At 51.8% G+C, this 21,597-nt stretch overlaps 1 protein-coding gene across 2 annotated transcripts in view; it reads right to left on the bottom strand.

Annotated features, from left to right (window-relative positions):
- Nucleotides 1-15,044: 15,044 nt before the first annotated feature.
- The window catches only part of PDGFRA (platelet derived growth factor receptor alpha), a 36,484-nt gene continuing 29,931 nt past the window's right edge, over nucleotides 15,045-21,597 (bottom strand). For both annotated transcript variants that reach the window (XM_038769354.1, XM_038769355.1), the window contains 7 exons: nucleotides 21,354-21,469; nucleotides 20,888-21,010; nucleotides 19,717-19,828; nucleotides 18,846-18,945; nucleotides 17,828-17,933; nucleotides 17,045-17,280; nucleotides 15,045-15,195 (listed from right to left, as the gene is read on the bottom strand). In XM_038769354.1, coding sequence (XP_038625282.1) covers nucleotides 15,045-15,195; nucleotides 17,045-17,280; nucleotides 17,828-17,933; nucleotides 18,846-18,945; nucleotides 19,717-19,828; nucleotides 20,888-21,010; nucleotides 21,354-21,469 — 944 coding nt within the window. The remainder of the gene's footprint in view (nucleotides 15,196-17,044; nucleotides 17,281-17,827; nucleotides 17,934-18,845; nucleotides 18,946-19,716; nucleotides 19,829-20,887; nucleotides 21,011-21,353; nucleotides 21,470-21,597) is intronic.

The raw sequence follows: 21,597 nt of genomic DNA, 5'->3' as shown, positions 1-21,597 counted from the left end.
ACAATTGGTGGAGCCGGGATTCGAACCCATGACCTCTGACTCCAAAGCACGGGCTCTTTCAACTGAGCCATGCTGCTTCCTGATTGAGCATTGTGTGTCAGGAATACCCCTGAGCCTGAGACTCTCTGAGGACCCTTCTCCACAGCAGCTGTTGGGCCTCACTCTCCAGCAGTCATTCAATCAATGGGATTTATTGAGCACAGACTGTGTGCTCAGCACTGTGCTAAGTGCTTGGGAAGGAACAATACAGTAGAGTTGGTAGACACGATCGCTCTCCTCAGCAGTTTCCAGGACCTTTGTTCCCGCCCCATGCCCAGAAAGGGTCCTTTAGTGGAATCCCGCTCACCCACCTGAGGACCCTTTCAACACGACTCTTAACAATAATAATAATAATAATGGTATTCGTTAAGTGCTTACTTTGTGCCAGGCACTGTACTAAGCACTGGGGTGGATACAAACAAATCGAGTTGGTCACAGTCCCTGTCCCGCATGGGGCTCACAGTCTCAGTCCCCATTTCACAGATGAGGTAACTGAGGCCCAGAACAGTGAAGTGACTCACCCAAGGTCACACTGCAGACAAGTGGCAGAGCTGGGATTAGAACTCATGACCTTCTGTCTCCCATGCCTGTGCTCTATCCACTACGCCACACTGCTTCTCCAGCTCTTCAGCTCCCAGACCCTGGTCCTTGCTAAACAAACCCTGTGGGTTTAATAATTAATAATAATTATGGTATTTGTTAAGCGCTTACTATGTGCCAAGAACTGTTCTAAGCGCTGGGATAGTTACAAGGTAATCAGGTTGGATACAGCCCCTGTCCCATATGGGTCTCACAATCTAAATCCCCATTTTACAGATGAGGTAACTGAGGCATGGAGAAGTGACGTGACTTCCCTATGCGGACAAGTGGCAGAGCCGGGATTAGAGGCAGGTCCTTCTGAATCCCAGGCCCGGACTCTATCCACTAGGCTACACTGCTCCACGGTGTGCTTCTCACACTCCTTCTCAGGTTTCTCTATTCATCCATCCCGTTTCCTCCCCGGTCTCCAGGGAGCAGATCGCAGGTCTCGGAGGCAGAGGGAAAGGGAAAAAGAAACCAGGAGAATCCCTCCCATTCACCCTTCAGGTCTAAGCTGTCCTCAGAATATAAACATTGCCCCCTCTCCCCCCTTTTGTGATGGGCTTGTGCAGGAGGGTCGGTTCTGCTGATAAAAGATGCCAGTGGAAGGAGAGTCAGGAGCAGCAGTCACACCTTGAATTGAGAAGAGCTTTTTTTCCTAAATTTTCCCACAGCACATTTCTGCATCAGTTATCCCTTCCCAGACCTTCCCAGACTAAGCCCCCTCCTTCCTTTCCCCCTTCTTCCCCTTCCCCCCAACCTTACCTCCTTCCCCTCCCCACAGCACCTGTATATATGTTTGTAAGTATTTATTACTCTATTTTATTTTTACATATTTATTCTATTTTATTTTGTTAATGTGTTCTGTCTTGTTGTCTGTCTCCCCCTTCTAGACTGTGAGCCTGCTGTTGGGTAGGGACCGTCTCTTTAGGTTGCCAGCTTGTACTTCCCAAGCACTTAGTCCAGTGCTCTGCACACAGTAAGTGCTCAATAAATACGATTGAATGAATGAATGAATGAATCCCTGTTTACCCTCCCACCAGGCTTGGGAGAGGCAGGGATCGGGCTTCCCATTTTACAGTCGAGGCCCAGAAAGGTTAACTGTCTGGGCCAAGGCCACCAGCAGTGCCGGTCTCCCAACTCCCACAGCCCCGGGGTTTTTCCGCCAGGCAGCACTGCGTCCCGGGCCCCAAGAAGCCAGGAGTTTTGGGCAACTCGGTCAGATTCTTAATACGATTGATTGATTGATTGATCGGAAGGCCTCCTGGAGGAGGTGAGCTCTCAGTAGGGCCTTGAAGGGAGGAAGAGAGCTAGTTTGGTAGATGTGGGGAGGGCTAGAGACGGGGACAGACATTAATACGAAGAGTCAGTCGGTCAATTGTATTTCTCGTGTGCTTACTGTGTGCAGAGCGCTGTACGAAGCGCTTGGGAGAGGACGATAGAGCAATAAGCAGGCGCATTCCCTGCCCGCAAGGAACGTACGGTTTAGGGTCCAGACTGAGCCCCTTCCTCCAGACTGAGCCCCTTCCTTCCTCTCCCCCCGTCCCCCTCTCCATCCCCCCCGCCTTACCTCCTTCCCTACAGCACCTGTATATATGTATATATGTTTGTACATATTTATTACTCTATTTATTTATTTATTTATTTTACTTGTACATATCTATTCTACTTATTTTATTTTGTTAGTATGTTTGGTTTTGTTCTCTGTCTCCCCCTTTTAGACTGTGAGCCCACTGTTGGGTAGGGACTGTCTCTATATGTTGCCAGTTTGTACTTCCCAAGCGCTTAGTACAGTGCTCTGCACATAGTAAGCGCTCAATAAATACGATTGATGATGATGATGATGATGATTCTTCTGTTTCGGGCACATCCTGAGAGAACCAAGTGTGTTGGTTTGCCTCGAGGCCTGCCGTGTGGATCCTCCCGTGGTTGACAAGTGACAGATAAATCTCCGGCCAGATCGGCGACTGCCTTTGCATTGATTCACTGCTGAATGTTTCTCAGCTGTCCTTAGTCGCGGTAATTACAGCAACACGTGAAGGGTTTTCAGAGGCTCTGAAGTAGCTGCGCTGTTGTAGACGAATGAGAGCTTTTAAAGAGCACGCCAAGGGGAATGTGCGGGCTTGGCTTTCAAGTCACCAGGCACAGAGCTGTATTCCTCACCCTCTCCCCTGCCCCTTCGAGCTCCACCCTGGTGATTGGCCCTTTGAAGAGGTTCTCTGAGAGACGGGAAGAGTCAGAGTTTCATTTCGTGGGTATTAAATTCGCCGAGATCCTTCAGCAGCATCCCACTCGGCCGAGATTTCCTTCCAAATGGAAAGAGGGAGGGGAAGATCGCGTGACGGTCCCAGCACAACACTCTGATACCGACTGGATGCCACACCCGGAAGGAAATCCAAATCCCTTTTAAAGCCATCTGTTAACGAGCCTTCTACTTGATATTAACGCTCAGAACTTACATTTCCATTTCGCAGAGGGAAATGCCCTCCCAGGTTATCTTTCCCATTAGCGAAGCCCGGGGTTCTGGGCGTGTGAGTATGCTCACCCGTTAATCACTTTCACCCAGTCAGAAAGGAACGAGCAAAGATGTGAAGGCCTCCTCCAAGAGGCCTTCCACGACTAAGCCTTCATTTCCTCTTCTCCCACTCCCTTCTGCATCACCCTTGCACTTGGATTTGCTCCCTTTATTCACCCTCAGCCCCAGAGCACTTATGTATAGATCTGTAATTTATTTATTTATCGTAATGTCTGTCTCCCCCTCTATACCATAAACACTCTCGTAGGCAGGTAACGCGTCTACCAACTCTGTTATATTGGACTCTCCCAAGCACTTAGTTCAGTGCTCTGCACACAGTAAGTGCTCAATAAATACGATTGAGTGAATGAATAAATGCAATTGATTGTTCGATTGACTGAAATGAGCTCACAGTGTCTGAATGGGCTGATTGGCCACCCGACTCCATCATTTTTTTTTCCTATGGTATTTGTTTAATGCTCTGTGCCACGCACTGTATTAGCAACGGAGTAGACTCAAGCTAAAGTTAGAACCAGTCCATGTCCCACATGGGGCTGACAGTCTTAATCCCCATTTAACAGATGAGGGAATTGAGGCGCAGAGAAGTGAAGTGACTTGTCCAAGGTCACATAGCAGACAAGTGGCGGAGCGGGATTAGAACCCACGACCTCTCACTCCCAAGCCCGTGCTCTGTCCACTAGGCCACAGTGCTTCTCTACTGACAGGATCCTCCGGATGAACTGGTTTCAGTGTCAGGAAGCCACACTCCCGATTCCATAGTTGAACCACATTAACCCGTGCAGAGATTTTGGTATGTTCATGGATAACGCAGTCTGTGTCTTCCCACGGCCCCTTCCCCCCACCCGAGGACCAGGCTCCTCCTCCCCAAATTGTGCAGGGCACTTCCTATAGAATATAAGCTCATTGTGGGCAGGGATTGTGCCTACCAACTCTGTTGTATTTAGCTCTCCCTAGTGTTCTGTGGTTTTTGTTAATAATAATAATAATAATGATGGCATTTATTAAGCGCTTACTATGTGCAAATCACTGTTCTAAGCGCCGGGGAGGTTACAATCAATCAATCAATCGTATTTATTGAGCGCTTACTGTGTGCAGAGCACTGTACTAAGCGTTTGGGAAGTACAAGTTGGCAACATATAGAGACAGTCCCGACCCGGCAGTGGGCTCACAGTCTAAAAGGGGGAGACAGAGAACAAAACCAAACATACTAACAAAATAAAATAAATAGAATAGGTATGTACAGGTAAAATAAATAGAGTAATAAATATGTACAAACATATATACATATATGCAGGTGCTGTGGGGAAGGGAAGGAGGTAAGATAGGGGGATGGAGAGGGGGACGAGGGGGAGTTACAAGGTGATCAGGTTGTCCCACGGGGGGCTCACAGTTTTAATCCCCATTTTACAGATGAGGGAACTGAGGCACAGAGAAGTGAAGTGACTCGCCCAAAGTCACACAGCTGACACTTGGTGGAGCCAGGGCTTGAACCCACGACCTCCGACTCCAAAGCCTGGGCTCTTTCCACTGAGCCATGCTGTTAAGCATTTACTATGTGCAAGACACTTTTTTGATGCTATTGATGCCTACTTGCTTTGTTTTGTTGTCTGTCTCCCCCTTCTAGAGTGTGAGCCCGTTGTTGAGTAGGGATCGTCTCTATCTGTTGCCGAATGGTACTTTCCAAGCGCTTAGTACAGTGCTCTGCACACAGTAAGCGCTCAATAAATACCATTGGATGAATGAATGAATGTTGTAAGCACCGGGGTAGATAGAAGATCATCAGGTTGGACACAGTCCATGACCCAAGTGCTTAGAACAGTGCTCTGCACACAGTAAGCACTTAGTAAATACCACTGATTGATTGAGAAACGAGATTGAAGCACACCGAGTTGGTGTCAGAGGAGTGAAGTGTGTGGGCCAGTGCATAGCAGGAGAGAGCTTATTGAGTGTCTTAAAGCCTTAAAGTATTAGGGGGGATTCCCGGCGGGTTGATTCTTTCGGTCCGGAGTCCGGTGTGGGGAGCAGCCCCTCAGCCATCCCGCCACCGCCCCATCAAATAGAGAAGCAGCGTGGCTCAGTGGAAAGAGCCCAGGCTTTGGAGTCAGAGGTCATGGGTTCAAATCCCGGCTCCACCAATTGTCAGCTGTGTGACTTTGGGCAAGTCACTTAACTTCTCTGGGCCTCAGTTACCTCATCTGTAAAATGGGGATTAAGACCGTGAGCCCCCCATGGGACAACCTGATCACCTTGTAACCTTCCCAGTGCTTAGAACAGTGCTTTGCACATAGTAAGCGCTTAATAAATGTCATTATTATTATTATTATCAAATAGGGGAAGACAGGGCCGGCCTATCTCCTGTCCTGTTGGGCCACTGCCGTGCCGTGACTGTCCCACCGGCCCTCTGGCTTAGTAGCTCCAGGTTGTGCTCCAGGAGAAACAGGAGAGGCCTGGGAAGCGGGGATCTCCTCCCACCTCCTGCCCCAAAATACACACGTGCACGCACAGCCCTCAGAAGACAAAGCTGCCCTTTGTCCAGTGGCGCAAGGTCCACCCAGGGGAAGCCACAAGAGCGCTGTGGGCTGACTCCCCGGAGTCTTTCAGATTTTGCCTGGGCCGAGGCCGACCACAAAATATACGGTGGAAACCACCTTGGTCTGGGCACCAAGGCCAGGGCTCGATCATGGTTCATGGGAAGGAGGCCTTCCCAGACTGAGCCCCTTCCTTCCTCTCCCCCTCACCCCCCTCTCCATCCCCCCCATCTCACCTCCTTCCCTTCCCCACAGCACCTGTATATATGTTTGTACAAAGTTATTACTCTATCTATTTATTTATTTATTTTACTTGTACATATCTATTCTATTTTATTTTGTTAGTACGTTTGGTTTTGTTCTCTGTCTCCCCCTTCTAGACTGTGAGCCCACTGTTGGGTAGGGACTGTCTCTAGATGTTGCCATCTTGTACTTCCCAAGCGCTTAGTACAGCGCTCTGCACACAGTAAGCGCTCAATAAATGCGATTGATTGATTGATGGTTCAGATCCTGCCCTGATGCTCCTATTCCGACTGTGCCAGAGCCCCGAGGACACAGCAGGATGGACAAAGCACGCATGCATCCCCCACCCCCTCTACACAAACGCACACACAAACACACACACACACACTTGTGCTCTCTCTCTCTCTCCCCCCCATCTCCCCTTTGCCCTCCTTCTGGGTGGCCACTGATGGCGTTTGATAATAATTACGGTATTGCTTCAGCACTTCTTATTGAGGACCAACATGGCCTAATGGAAAGAGCCCAGGCCTGGGATTCAGAGGACTTGAGTTCTAATCCCAGCTTCGCCACTCAATCAATCAATCAATCGTATTTATTGAGCGCTTACTGTGTGCAGAGCACTGTACTAAGCGCTTGGGAAGTACAAGTTGGCAACATATAGAGACAGTCCCTACCCAACAGTGGGCTCGCAGTCTAGAAGGGACTGTCTTGTCTGCTATGTGACCTTGGGCAAGTCACTTCACTTCTCTGTGCCTCAGTTCCTTCATCTGCAAAATGAGGATCAATACCTGTTCGCTCCCCTACTTATTTTGTGTGCCCCATGTGGAATATGATTATCTTGTATCTACCCCAGTGCTTAGCAAAGTGCTTGGCACATAGTATGTTGCCGATTTGTACTTCTCAGGCACTTAGTACAATGCTCTGCACACAGTAAGTGCTCAATAAATACAACTGAATGAATGAATGAATAGTAAACAGTTAACAAATGCCACCATTTATTTATTTTTTAATTAATTATTATTATTGTTATCATTATTATTATAATGGTATTTGCTAAGTACTTACTTAACAACCAAGGCTGCCTTTTACTGCTTCCTTAAACGTTTCCCCCTCCAAACAGGCCCATGCTAGTTCACCATACCACAGCTATTGACTATACTCGGCGCATAGAAGGTGCTCAATAAATACGATTGAATGAATGAATGAATCAATCAATCAATCAACAGAATTTAACAGTAGTGCTCAATAAATTCTGTGGAGTAATTGATTGATTCATTCATTCAATTGTATTTATTGAGCACTACTGTGTGCAGAGCACTGTACTAAGCGCTTGGGAAGTACAAGTCGGCAACATATAGAGACGGTCCGTACCCAACAACGGGCTCACAGTCTAGAAGGGGGGAGACAGACAACAAAACAAAACATATAGACAGGTGTCAAAACCGTCAGAATAAATAGAATTATAGCTATATGCACATCATTAATGAAATAGAGTAGTAAATATAATAATAATAATGGCATTTATTAAGCGCTTACTATGTGCAAAGCACTGTTCTAAGCACTGGAGAGGTTACAAGGTGATCAGGTTGTCCCACGGGGGTCTCACAGTTTTAATCCCCATTGTACAGATGAGGGAACTGAGGCCGAAAGAGGTGAAGTGACTTGCCCAAAGTCATATAGCTGACAGTTGGCGGAGCTGGGATTTGAACCCCTGACCTCTGACTCCAAAGCCCGGGCTCTTTTCCACTGAGCCACGCTGCTTCTCCCCCAAAAGAGTAATAAATATGCACAAATATACACAAGTGCTGCGGGGAAGGGATGGTGAGGAGGAGGAGGAGAGGGAAAAGGGGGCTCAGTCAGGGAAGGCCTCCTGGAGGAGGTGAGCTCCCAGAAGGATTGATTGATCCTGCCGATGTCCATTTCCCCGCTGTGCTGATTCCCGTCCCTTCCCTGGCTCCAAGATCGAGGAATAAAGGAGGAGGGGGGAACACACAAAATCTCCCCCCAACTTTCCTGCTTCCTTCCTGCTAAAAAGCTGCAACAAAGAGCAGATCTGGGCCTGCCGGTTATTCCCTGGGTTGGTGCTGCCCCCTGGTGGCCAGTACGGGCACGGACGCTTGGCCGGGCGAGTTGTCCCTGATCTGCCCGCCTCAATCAATCAATCAATCAATCAATCGTATTTATTGAGCGCTTACTGTGTGCAGAGCACTGGACTAAGCGCTTGGGAAGTCCAAGTTGGCAACATAGAGAGACGGTCCCTACCCAGCAGCGGGCTCACAGTCTAGAAGGGGGAGACAGAGAACAAGACAACAAGACAGAAACTCAACAGGGCAGAAATTCCTCACCCTGGGCTTCAAGGCTGTCCATCCATCACCTCACCCCCTCCTACCTCACCTCCCTTCTGTCCTTCTCCAGCCCAGCCCGCACCCTCCGCTCCTCTGCCACTAATCTCCTCACCGGGCCTCGATCTCGCCTGTCCCGCCATCGACCCCCCAGCCCACATCATCCCCCTGGCCTGGAATGCCCTCCCTCCGCACATCCGCCAAGCTAGCTCTCTTCCTCCCTTCAAATCCCTACTGAGAGCTCACCTCCTCCAGGAGGCCTTCCCACACTGAGCCCCCTCCTTCCTCTCCCCCTCCCCATTCCCCCCACCCTACCTCCTTCCCCTCCCCACAGCACCTGTATATATGTCTGTACAGATTTATTACTCTATTTTACTTGTACATATTTATCCTATTTATTTTACTTTGTTAATATGTTTTGTTTTGTTCCCTGTCTCCCCCTTCTAGACTGTGAGCCCGCTGTTGGGTAGGGACCATCTCTATATGTTGCCAACTTGGACTTCCCAAGCGCTTAGTCCAGTGCTCTGCACACAGTAAGCGCTCAATAAATACGATTGAAAGAATGAATGAACGAAGGTAATCAGGTTGTCCCATATGGGGCTTACGGTCTTAATCCGCATATTACAGATGAGGTCACTGAGGCCCAGAGAAGTGAAGTGACTTGCCCAAAGTCACGCAGCTGACAAGTGGCGGAGCCGGGATTTGAACCCATGACCTCTGACTCCCAAGCCCGGGCTCTTTCCACTGAGCCACGCTGCTTCCAAGATCTCTCCTGGGAGAACTGAAGAATGTAGGGGAGGTGGCGGTGCAGGATACCAGGCCCGGGAAAACCCACAGCTCCATTCATTCATTCATTCATTCATTCAGTCGTATTTATTGAGCGCTTACTGTGTGCAGAGCACTGTACTAAGCGCTTGGGAAGTCCAAGTTGGAACATATAGAGACGGTCCCTACCCAACAGCGGGCTCACAGTCTAGAAGGGGGAGTGCCCACACTGCTAGCCGTGGGCACACCGGCCCCGGCAACCTGGTCCACCCCTTAATCAGCCGGTCAGTGATATTTCTTGAGCAATTTCTGTGTGCAGAGCACTGTACTGAGTGCTTGGGGGAGAACAATGCCATGGGAAGCAGCATGGCCTAGTGGATAGGGCACAGGCCTGGGTGTCGGATGGACCTGGGTTCTAACCCCGGCTCCACTACGTGCCTGCTGTGTGACCTTGGACAAGACAGTGCACTTCTCTGTGCCTCAATTACCTCATCTGTAAAATGGGGCTCAAGACTGGGAGCCCCATGTGGGGCAAGTGCTTAATACAGTGCCAAGCACTTAATATAGTGCTCTGCACACAGTAAGCGCTCAATAAGCTTACTTTTATTTTACTTGTACATATTGTATTTTACTTGTGCATATTTTCTATTTATTTTGTTAATGATGTGCATCTAGCTTTACTTCTATTTGTTCTGATGACTTGACACCTGTCCACATGTTTTGTTTTGTTCTCTGTCTCCCCTTTCTAGACTGTGAGCCCGTTGTTGGGTAGGGACCGTCTCTATATGTTGCCAACTTGTACTTTCCAAGCACTTAGTACAGTGCTCTGCACACAGTAAGCACTCAATAAATACGATTGAATGAATGAATGAACATCAATAATCAATCAATCATATTTATTGAGCGCTTACTGTGTGCAGAGCACTGTACTAAGCGCTTGGCAACATCAATAAGCTCAATAAGCACTTACGTCTCATCTGTAAAATGGGGATGAAGACTGTGAGCCCCCCGTGGGACAACCTGATCACCTTGTTAACCTCCCCAGCGCTTAGAACAGTGCTTTGCACATAGTAAGCGCTTAATAAATGCTATCATTAATTAATTAATATGACAATGACAGGGACTGTGTTCAACCTTATTAGCTCGTGTCTACCCCAGCGCTTAGAACTGTGCTTGACATATAGTAAGCACTTTACAAACACCGTCATCATTATTAGTAGTATTCATATTATTATTATTACAGAGCTGGTAGACACATTCCCTGCCCTCAAGGAGCTTGCAGTTTATTAGGGGAGGCAGACATTAAAATAAATGAGAGGTAGGGAAAGGGGCAGGGTATAAGGATATGAACATGAGCGCTATGGGGGTGGGGTCGACACCCCTCCGGGCCCTCCTGCCCCATCTCCCGCTTTTCCACCCCATCCCCGATTCCTTTCTCCCACTTGGATCTTCCCGCTACACCAAGCCCCAGTCATCCCCATCCTCAGCACCTCCTAAAAAGCCACCCTTAGTATTCAGGGATTTATTCTTTTATTTATTCACTGAGGTCCAGTATTTAAATTGCTCTCACATTGATAGTTCTGGCCTACTTAACCATAAGGAAGCAGCGTGGCTTAGTGGAAAGAGCCCGGGCTTGGGAGTCAGAGGTCGTGGGTTCTAATCCCGGCTCTGCCACTTGTCAGCTGTGGGATTTTGGGCAAGTCACTTAACTTCTCTGAGCCTCAATTACCTCATCTGTAAAATGGGGATTAAGTCTGTGAGCCCCACGTGGGGCAACCCGATTACATTGTAACTACCCCAGCGCTTAGAACAGTGCTTGGCACATAGTAAGCGCTTAACAAATACCACCATTGTTATTAGAGGGCAAGGACCTTGTCTCTTACTTCTTTTAAGCTTCCCAAATGCCTAGTACACCCAAAAGACACCAGTGCAGCACTGGGCACATAGTAATAATAATAATTATAGGATTTGTTGAGCACTTATTATGTGCCAGGCACTGAACTAAGCTCTGGGGTGCATATAAGCAAATCGGGTTGGACGCGGTTCCTGCCCCACGCGGGGCTCGCGGTCTCAATCCCCATGTTACAGATGAGGTAACCAAGGCACAGAGAAGCGAAGTGACTTGTCCAAGGTCACAAAGCAGACAGATGGCGGAGCCGGGATTAGAACCCATGACCTTCTAATAGCCCAAATATCTAACTGCAGTTGCCTCCTTACCAGGCTTACCTCCAGCTGGACTTTCTCCTGGACAGCTTCCTTGAGTGTCAGGGTTCCTACTTGAACCTCCTCAGACATCATAAGGGTTTGCGTTTAATGGATTCCCCTCCAGTATCCGGCACCACCACTCTCCCCATTTCCAAAGCCTTAGGAAAATCCCATCTCCTCCAAGAGGGCTTCCCCAGCTAAGTGCTCACTTCCCTTACTTCCCCTCCCTTCTGCATCACCTATGCACCCATACACCCTCCCTCTTCATAGTCATTCATTTATTCATGCATTCATTCATTCAATCATTTTTTGAGCGCTTACTGTGTGCAGAGCACTAAGCATTTGGAAAGTACAATTTGGCAACAGATATAGACAATCCCTACCCAATAACGGGCTCACAGTCATATCCAACAGACGATCATTCTCTCCACCCTCGAAACCTTATTAAAAGCCCATCGCCTCCGGGAGGCCTTCCCCGACCAAGCCTCCCTTTTCCTCTCCTTCCACTCCCTTTTGCGTTACCCTTGCACTTGGATTTGCACCCTTGATTCACCTCTCCCTCAGCCCCAAAGCACTGATATACTTCCCAAGCGCTTAGTCCAGTGCTCTGCACACAGTAAGCGCTCAATAAATACGATTGATGATGATGATGATGATGACCAGGCCCATGCTCTATCCACTACTCCATGTTGCTTCTCAATAGGCACCCAGCACAGTGCTCCCCATGTTAGGCCCTTATTACAGTGCTCCACACACACCTGGTGCTCAGGACAGTGCTCTGCACATGGCAGTTGCCCACTCCAGTGCTCTTTCAGCCAGTTCCCAGTGCAGCGCTGGTGATACTGGTATTATGCCGCCTTACTCTGCTTCTCCTTGACCCCCCACCACAGTCCAACAAGACCACCGCTGCCACTGCAGCGGTGCAGAGAAATGACTTTTTCTTTGATTGGAACCAAATTCCGGCCCCCTTGGGGAAGGCCTTGGGGCTGGGGAACAGAGGGCTCAAATGACCTTTTCCCCCACCCCTAATAATAATGATGGTATTTGTTAAGCGCTTACTGTGTGTCATGCACTCTTCTAAGCACTGGGGTAGACACGAGCTAATCAGGTTGAACACAGTCCCCGTCCCACATGGGGCTCACCGTCTTAATCCCCATTTTATAGATGAGGTAACTAAGGCCCAGAAAAGTGACTTACCCAAGGTCACACAGAAGACAAGTGGCAGAGCCGTGATTAGAGCCCACGTCCTTCTCACTCCCAGGCCCATGCTAAGCCTGGGAGTCACTTATTCATTCATTCATTCATTCAATCATATTTATTGAGCACTTACTGTGTGCACAGCACTGTACTAAGCGCTTGGGAAGTACAAGTTGGCAACATAAAGAGACGGTCCGTACCCAATAGCGGGCTAGTCACTAAGTCCACTAAGCCACGCTGCTTCCCGGAGGCAGAGTTTACCCCCGTGATGTTACCTTCCTGTCAATCCGTCAGTGGTATTTGATTGCTGACTACATGCAAGGGGCTGTACTAAACGCTTACCCAAGTCTAGTACAATTGGTAGTGACGATCCCTGCATCGGAGGAGCTTACAGTCTAGGGAGAAAGAGGGAAAAATTTGGGGTGTTTCCCGAGCCGGTCTGGATCACATCATCCTGGCCTGCCCCCAGCCCCACGAGCAGGAGGGCTCCTCGACCATCCAGTTCAAACAAACGAGACCAGCACCCAGTCGCGCTTTAAATCATACGTCATTTATTGAAGGATAAAGATCTCCGTTTACAGGCTTGAAAATAAAATCCCCCCACAGGGGCCTGACCATTTCATTCCCCAACCCCCCCACCCCCACCACCCTCACCCCCCACCGGGCACCCCTCACACATTCAGCACACCGTCACTGGGAAACACTTCAGTTTTTATTATTCTAAAATAGACATTTGGGACTTTTCAAAAGTGCAACAGTTAAACGTGCCTGTAGGGGACTATCACAGTCAAAAAAAAAAAAAATTAAAAGGCAGTGATACAGCTTGTCATAAATGTTTTGGCAGTATTCTAGATGCCTATATAGAAATACATATATACACACCGATGTATAACATCACCATTATCGTCTAACCCTCTGGGCGAAGCCGGAGCGGTCTTCCCAAGCGGACACGCCACGTTCCTAAGGAAATCCTGGTGGGTGGGGAGGGGAGGAGAGCCATCTCCCTGTGGGAGGGGGCTTTGATTGTCGTGATGGAGGGAGGAGGGAAGGGGCGATCCACGGGCACAACGAGAATCGGGTGGACACAGTGGTCTGCCCCGAGGCGCCCACCCCAACTCAGCCTGGGCCTGGGGGCGGCAAGTTGGGTGCTCCCAGAATGGAAGGTGGCAGAGTGAGGCAGGAATTTGGGGGGCTGCGTGGCCCGTGGACCCACAAGAAATCAGGTGGCTTCCTCGGCGCAGCGGGGAATGGACAGAAGCCAGAGGTCGGCTGGTGCCTGGGCTTCAGAGGTCAAGGGTGACCAAGTCGGGCCTGATCCATGGCCGCGCTGGAGGTTCTTTCTCCACTGTGGCCCCTAGTCACCTTCCCACGGTCTAAGCTGGCCTGGGGGCCTGGAGCGGTCGGTGGGCACAGAGGTGTCGGGGCTGCGTGGGCTTGGGGTGAATCCCAGGCCGGTTTGCGGGGGGCACGGGTGCCTGATGCTGCCGGGCATCCTACCGCCTCCATTATTCTGGCTGTAGAGGAATGGAGTCCCTGCTTGGACTTTTGGCAGCATCAGCAGGACCGGGTTGTACCGCCTCCAAACACGGCAGCCCCTTCCTCCCCGTCGGCTACAGAGGGCAGGAAAAACCCTGCCCTGCTCAGATCCGGGGACCTACCCCTCAGGGGGCACAGAAAAGGGGGTGCCTGCAAGGCGCAGCCCCTCCGGCCTCCCCGCTTTCGGCTCCCGGCCAGAGGACTTTCTCCTCGGACTCGCTAGAACGCGCGGCGTTGTGCTGTGCTCTCTGCTCCGCTCTCGTCTCGGCTGCGGCCGTGACCCCATGGGACCCGGCCCCTCAGAAAGACTTCCAGTTCGATGCTTCGAATGGCAAAAACCTGGCCCCTCCTGAGTCCCCGTGGGGGATTGTGCTTTAGCTCGAGGGTAACGTGTCGCAGGCTCCACACGTAGAACTATTGAAGACAGTAGTAGTAGTAGTATCATACACGCTGTTAGTACGCGGACAGACTTCCTGGGCTTGTCGCTAGTGGGAATCTATTCGGGGAGGGCTCCCGTCCGTCATCGCCGTTGGCCTCCAGCATCCCGTGAATGCTAAGAAAGGAGGATGCTATCGTCCTGGTGCCTGGGAATGTCACAAGTGGTTTTGGCTCTTGAGCTGAGCCCGGGGCTCGAGGGGGGAGATTCCACAGGCGTCCGGAGAGGTCCCTTCTCCGGTCCAGGGCGGGAAGAGCGGCGGACGGCATACTGGGGTGGACGGCTATTTACATAATTACAGGGGGCAGGGGGGTGGTGTCTGCAGCGAAGGGACGGGGAAGCCGTGGGCCTAAGTGGTGGGGCATTTCCAGGCAGCCACAGATGCCGCTGAGATGTTCCCCTATCCCCCCACTGAGAAACACACACCAGAAAGGTCCATTTGGGCCCAGCGTGCCCAGTTCCGGGGCCCTGGGGGTCCGTCGGGGCCACCAGCCTCTTTTGACACAGGCCAGAGGCTCCTCGGGGGCTTTTGCATTGCAATAAAGTGGTTTTCGGCAAGACGGGGAGGGGCGGGGGGCGGGGGGGGGGACGCGTATGCGTCCCAGGACGGGGGTTTTGGGGGGTGAGGGGTGGGAGGACTACAGGAAGCTGTCCTCCACCAGATCCGACGAGTCGATGCCGATGTCATCATCCATCAGGTCGATGTCCTCGATGGTCTCGTCCTCTCTCTTGACGAAGGTCGAGCTGCTGGAACCGGTCTCGATGGCGCTCTCCTCGGACGTCTGGGAGCTGGGGAGCGGGCAGAGGCGCCGTGGGGTGGGGGAGTCGGTGGGGGCAGGAGCAGGGTGGACATCCAGGGCCCCCACCCTTGGGGGCAGAAGCATCCCCTCCAGGGCAGAAGCGGATAAGGGGACCCCGACCCCCCGGAATGGCCCCGCTGTCCCAGGGGCGTCGGAGGGACCGAGATTCCAGCCTGACACGGTACGCCGCTCCCATCCTCCCGCATTGAGCCGTACCGCTCCGCCGGCCCCCGGGGACCAGTGCCCGGGATAACCTCCGCGGTTGGCACCTGACCTCAGTGGACAGTGCCAGGGTCACACGCCTCCGGTAATGGCACGGTGGGCAGCAACGGCTCCTAGCCCAGGGGCTCGGGGACTGAAACCCGCAAAACTGTCTCCTTCCCCCTCCTCCCTGCTTTCCTCGCCAACCTTCCACTAGGGCCGGGAAGAAGCTGAACGCCTCTATCGATTGATTTGTTCCCATGAGCGATCTATCGCTTGGATTTACCACTCCCATGCCCCCTCGCACCCTTCTGACTATGCGTCTCTGCATCACTTTATGTTGATTTGTCACCCTTATTAGACTGGGTTTCTCAAGGGAACGAACTACATCTCTTATTTCTGTCTGTCTCCCAAGCACCTTCTGTAGTGCTTTGCCTATAATAGGTGCCCAGTACAGTACTCTGCACACAGCAGACACCCAATACACTACTCACACTCCCTCTGCATCACCCTTACCCTTGGATTTGTACCCTCCTTGAGCCCTACAGCACCTATGTACATATTCATAATTTATTTATAAGTAATGTCTGCATACCCCACTAGACGTTAAGCTCGTTGTGGGCATGGAATGTGTCTGTTATACCATACTTTCCCAAGTGCTTAGTAATAATAATAATAATAATGATGGCATTTATTAAGTGCTTACTATGTGCAAAGCACTGTTCTAAGCGCGGGGGAGGTTCCAAGGTGATCAGGTTGTCCCACGGGGGGCTCACAGTCCCATCCCCATTTTACAGATGTGGTACCTGAGGCCCAGAGAAGTCAAGTGACTTGTCCAAAGTCACACAGCTGACAAGTGGCGGAGCTGGGATTTGAACCCATGACCTCTGACTCCAAAGCCCGGGCTCTTTTCCACTGAGCCACGCTGCTTCTCCGCTGCTTAGTACACTGCTCTGCACACAGTAAGTGCTCAATAAGTATGATTGATGGATTGATCTGCACACAGCAGGCATCCAGTACACTACTCTGCACCCCGTATGGGCACAGGACATGCTCTGCATACAGCAGGTATCTAGTACAGAGCCTAGGGGAGAGGGAGGGGAAGCTGGCAATTATCTGACCCTACAGAGGGCCAATCCCAGCCACTCAAGTAGGAACACCTCCCCGCTTTTCCCCAGTTATTGGGGCCAATCAGTCAATCAATGGTATTTTTTTTGAGTGTTTATCGTGTGCAGAGCCCTGTACCAAGCAGAGGGCTCGCCCGGAGGTGACTTAGCCAGTGCTCGGGAATTCCACAGGGAATTTGTGGTCCCCAGCAACTTGGCACCCGGGCAAGGGGCTCCCAATCAATCGGTCAGTCAGTGGTATTTATTGAGCGCTTACTGTATGCAGAGCACTGTGCTAAGCGCTTGGGAGAGTACAATATAACAGGAAGGTGGTAGACACACTCCCTACCCACAAGGAGCTTACATTTAGGCAAAACCTCCCAAACCTCCAAACTGTAGACTTGACTGCGTCTGCCCGGTCTGGATGAGGTGTGGGGGGTGACAGGTCAGCGGGCACCGCGCAATGGGCAGGAGGATGGTGAGGACCACGGCGTCGGGGGGTCAGGGAGAGGGTGGCCGGGCGGCCGGTACCTGTGCCGGTTCCTCTTGCCGAGCTCGTCCTCCAGTCCGGGTTCGAGGTCCGGCAGGGGGATGATGTAGCCGCTGTCGGCGCTGAGTCTCTGCTCGTCCAAGCCGCTCTCCCACTCCTTGAGTTTCTCCTCGTTCTTGTAGGTGACACCCACGTACGGCTCATCGCTCTCAACTCTCATCCGGGCCACGGCCGGGTGGTCGCTCTTCAGGAAGTCCCGGTGGATTTTCTCGTAGCTCTGGGGACACGCGACGGGCCCCGGTTACTATAGGCTTTGGATCAACGTGTTGCCAATTTGTACTTCCCAAGCGCTTAGTACAGTGCTCTGCACATAGTAAGCGCTCAATAAATACGATTGATGATGATGATGCTAGCAACGACAGGGTTTACCAAGTACGCACTGAGTGCCGAGCATTGTGCCAAGTGCCAGGCTGGTTGCGGTCCCCGTCCCCCACGGGGCTCCCAGTCATTCATTCATTCATTCAATCGTATTTATTGAGCGCTTACTGTGTGCAGAGCACTGGACTACGCGCTTGGGAAGTACAAGTTGGCAACATACAGAGACGGTCCCTACCCAACAGCGGGCTCACAGTCTAGAAGTCCTGGAGGGAGGGAGAGCAGGGATCTTAAGCCCCGCTTTGCGGGGGAGGAAACTGAGGCCCAGAGAGGTGAAGGGACTTTCTAAGGTCGTCCAGTGAGCCCGGGACTCCCAGCAGCCCGGATTCTTCTGGAACGCCGCAGCCCAGCCCCTCCGCCCCCGTAGTGCCAGCCCAAGGTGGGCGAACCTTCTTGTAGTGGCCGGGCAGCAGGCTCTCCACGATCTCGCTCAGGTGGTAGAAAGATGGTCTCTTCTCCGGTTCGCTGTTCCAACACTTGACCATGATCTCATACCTGGAGAGGGAGGGGAAGGGGATGTGCCGGGAGAGCAGGACGCAGGCAGTGGGGGGAGAGGTGCAGGGGCCCAAAAGGGAAAACTTAATAATAATCATAGTAGTTTTGATATTTGTTAAACACTTACTACGTGCCAGGCACTATACTAAGCCCTGGGGTGGGTACAAGCAAATCTGGTTGGATATAGTCCCTGTCCCAGGTGGGGCTCACAGTCTCAGTCCCCATTTTACAGATGAGGGAACTGAGGCGGAGAGAAGTGAAGTGACGTGCCCAAGGTCTCACAGCTGACAAGTGGCGGTAGTTTTGGTATTTGTTAAACACTTACTACGTGCCAGGCACTGTACTAAGCCCTGGGGTGGATACAAGCAAATCTGGTTGGACGTAGTCCCTGTCCCAGGTGGGGCTCACAGTCTCAATCCCCATTTTACAGATGAGGGAACTGAGGCAGAGAGAAGTGAAGTGACGTGCCCAAGGTCTCACAGCTGACAAGTGGCGGTAGTTTTGGTATTTGTTAAACACTTACTACGTGCCAGGCACTGTACTAAGCCCTGGGGTGGATACAAGCAAATCTGGTTGGACGTAGTCCCTGTCCCAGGTGGGGCTCACAGTCTCAATCCCCATTTTACAGATGAGGGAACTGAGGCAGAGAGAAGTGAAGTGACGTGCCCAAGGTCTCACAGCTGACAAGTGGCGGTAGTTTTGGTATTTGTTAAACACTTACTACGTGCCAGGCACTGTACTAAGCCCTGGGGTGGATACAAGCAAATCTGGTTGGATATAGTCCCTGTCCCAGGTGGGGCTCACAGTCTCAATCCCCATTTTACAGATGAGGGAACCGAGGCAGAGAGAAGTGAAGTGACGTGCCCAAGGTGTCACAGCTGACAAGTGGCGGGATTAGGATCTATGACTTACACCTCGCTGGTGGCGTGGTCCGGCTTGGCCATTCGGTAGCCGCTCTTGATCTTGTTGTAGAAGGTGGAGTCGACCATCATGCCCGGGTAGGGCGTGCCCCCTGTCAACATAGCAGTACCGTCCCGTCAACCACGGGATGCCATTCCGGCCACGGAGGGCCCGGCCCATGGTGACTTGGGAGCCTGGACTGCCAGTTCCACAGCCTTGGAGGGGCGGGCAGGGCGGATGGGGAACGTGTGGTCCCCAGACACCTTGGCACCAGGGCAAGGGACTCTCACAAGAACGAGAAGCTGGCAAGGCCAAAGGGAAGCACAAGGAAAGGGGGTGAGCACAGGACTTTCTTCCCCAAGAAGCTGCTCAGCCCGAAACCCCAGCGGGGACAGAGGAGATTGGATATAGCCATGGATGAGGAATTTATGCCGGATCTGTGCTGGGGCACCGGAGAGAGAGTCAGGAGTGGAAAGGGGAGAGTCAGGGGTCCGTACTGGGTTGACTGGGGAGACAGAGGTCTGTGCTGGGTCACTGAAGGGAGGGTCAGGGGTGGAGGGGGGAGAATTAAGTGTCTGTGCTGGGTCACCGGAGAGGGGGGAGCATTAAGTGTCTGTGCTGGGTCACCGGAGGGAGAGTCGGATGGAGAGGGGAGTGTCAGGGGGTCCGTGCTCAGTTACTGAAGGAATAATTAGGGGTGGAGAGGGGAGAGTCAATGTTCCATGCTGGGTCCCTTGGGGAGAGGCAGAGATGAAGAGAGAGAGGTGCGTGCCCATCCACAGCACGAGGTTGGGTGTCCAGGAGGGCAGCTGGCCACCAGCCCCTTCCGGCGTGCCACCAGGAGGATGCCAGGGGCAGGACGGGGGCGTTGAGAGGGACGTACCGAGAGAGAAGATCTCCCACAGCAGGATCCCGTAAGACCAGACATCACTGAGCGTGGTGTACAGGTTGTCGAAGATGCTCTCCGGGGCCATCCACTTCACAGGCAGGAAGGTCTGCAGCGTGGAGGAGGCACACAGAAAGGATTCAAAAACCCCATCCCGCCCTCCTAGGAATAATAACAACAGGACTAGTAATAATTATGGTACTTGCTAAGCTCTTTCTGTGGCCCAAGTAATGGTAATAATAATTACAGTATTTGTTAAGGACTTACTATGTGCCAGGCACTGTTCCATGCACTGGGGTGGATACGAGCTATCAGACTGTACACAATCTTGTACCACGTGGGGCTTAAGGTCTCAATCCCCATTTTAGAGATGAGGTAACTGAGGCATAGAGACGTAAAGTGACTTGCCCAGGGTCGCAAAGCAGACAAGCGGCAGGGCTGGGATGTCGTACTAAATATCATACTAAGCAGTCAATATCACAGTCTTTTAGACTGTGAGCCCACTGTTGGGTAGGGACTGTCTCTATATGTTGCCAGCTCGTACTTCCCAAGCGCTTAGTCCAGTGCTCTGCACACAGTAAGCGCTCAATAAATACGATTGATGATGATAAGCACTGAGGTAGAGCCAGGATAATCAGGTTGTATTGTATCATACTCTCCCAAGTGCTTAGTACAGCGCTCTGCAAATAGTCAGCCCTCGATAAATGCCAACAATTGACTGACTAGTGCTCCAGCAAATCGTGTTATTGTTGACGACTGAGAATGAGAACACCCTTCCAATCTACTGCTTTCTTGGTTACAATTAAACCCCTTCCCAGCCTCTCCCAGAGACCAATTCCCCCTCTCAGCCCCACTGCACTTATGTCCACATCTGTAGTATTAGTAGTTTATATTGATGTCTGTCTACACCTCTGGGCTGTCTCCCCCTCCAGCTTCTTGTGGGCAGGGAATGTGTCGGTTATATTGTTATAATGTACTCTCCCAAGCACTGAGTACAGTGTTCTGCCTACAGTAAGCACTCAATCAGTACAACTAACTGATTGACCGACTGACTGGACAAGTCTCCGCCCGCAGCCCGCCCCCTCCCCTCCCCTCCAGCATCTCGAGGGGATGGGCAGCCTCCCCTCGGCCCCTAAAATCCACGTTTATGCCCTGAGCTCATACTTACGCTGCCCTTGGACACGTAGTTGGAGTCGTGCATGATGTCCCTCGCCAGCCCGAAGTCGCAGATCTTCACGATCTTCCCTTGCGCCAGTAGGACATTCCGCGCAGCCAGGTCCCGGTGGACACACTTTGGGGAAAAGGAGATGGACCTGGTCATTGCGGGAGCCACAGCCTCGCCAGTCCTCGGAGGCCGGCCGCTTATGGTGGACTAGGGCCTCTTCCCACTGCCCAGGGGCAGAAATATCGAAATGCTGGGAGGGGATGTCTGGGTACATGGTGGGCGAGCGGTCTAGATGTGTCTGGAGATCTCTAGACGTCAAGAGGACTCATCTAGACTATGGTGGGGGGGAGGCCCATTTCCCACTGCAGAAGTGACCATTTCCACCAGAAACATAGGCCCTTGAGCCTCCACCCCCCATCCCCGCATTGCACACCCCACTGCACCCCCCCCCCCCCCCAGAGACACGCACATTTTTCGAAGCCAAGAACTCCATCCCGCGGGACACCTGGTAGGTGAAGCTCAGCAGGTCCAGCAGGCCAAGGCCTTCCGAACCGTCATCCGACAGGAGGTCCGTGACTTCAGCGTCTGCCAGTTGTAAGGGGGGAGGGCAGAGAGGATGTCAGGAATCTGACAAGAGCAGTGCCATCCTGGAGGGCCGGGCTGGCTCCCCTAGAGAAGCCCCCGGAAAGGGTCTCCTGACCCCACCATGACTG

The sequence above is a fragment of the Tachyglossus aculeatus genome, chromosome X5 (assembly GCF_015852505.1).
Source record: "Tachyglossus aculeatus isolate mTacAcu1 chromosome X5, mTacAcu1.pri, whole genome shotgun sequence".
NCBI classification, from domain to species: domain Eukaryota; kingdom Metazoa; phylum Chordata; class Mammalia; order Monotremata; family Tachyglossidae; genus Tachyglossus; species Tachyglossus aculeatus.
This window is presented reverse-complemented; position numbering and strand designations above follow the sequence as displayed.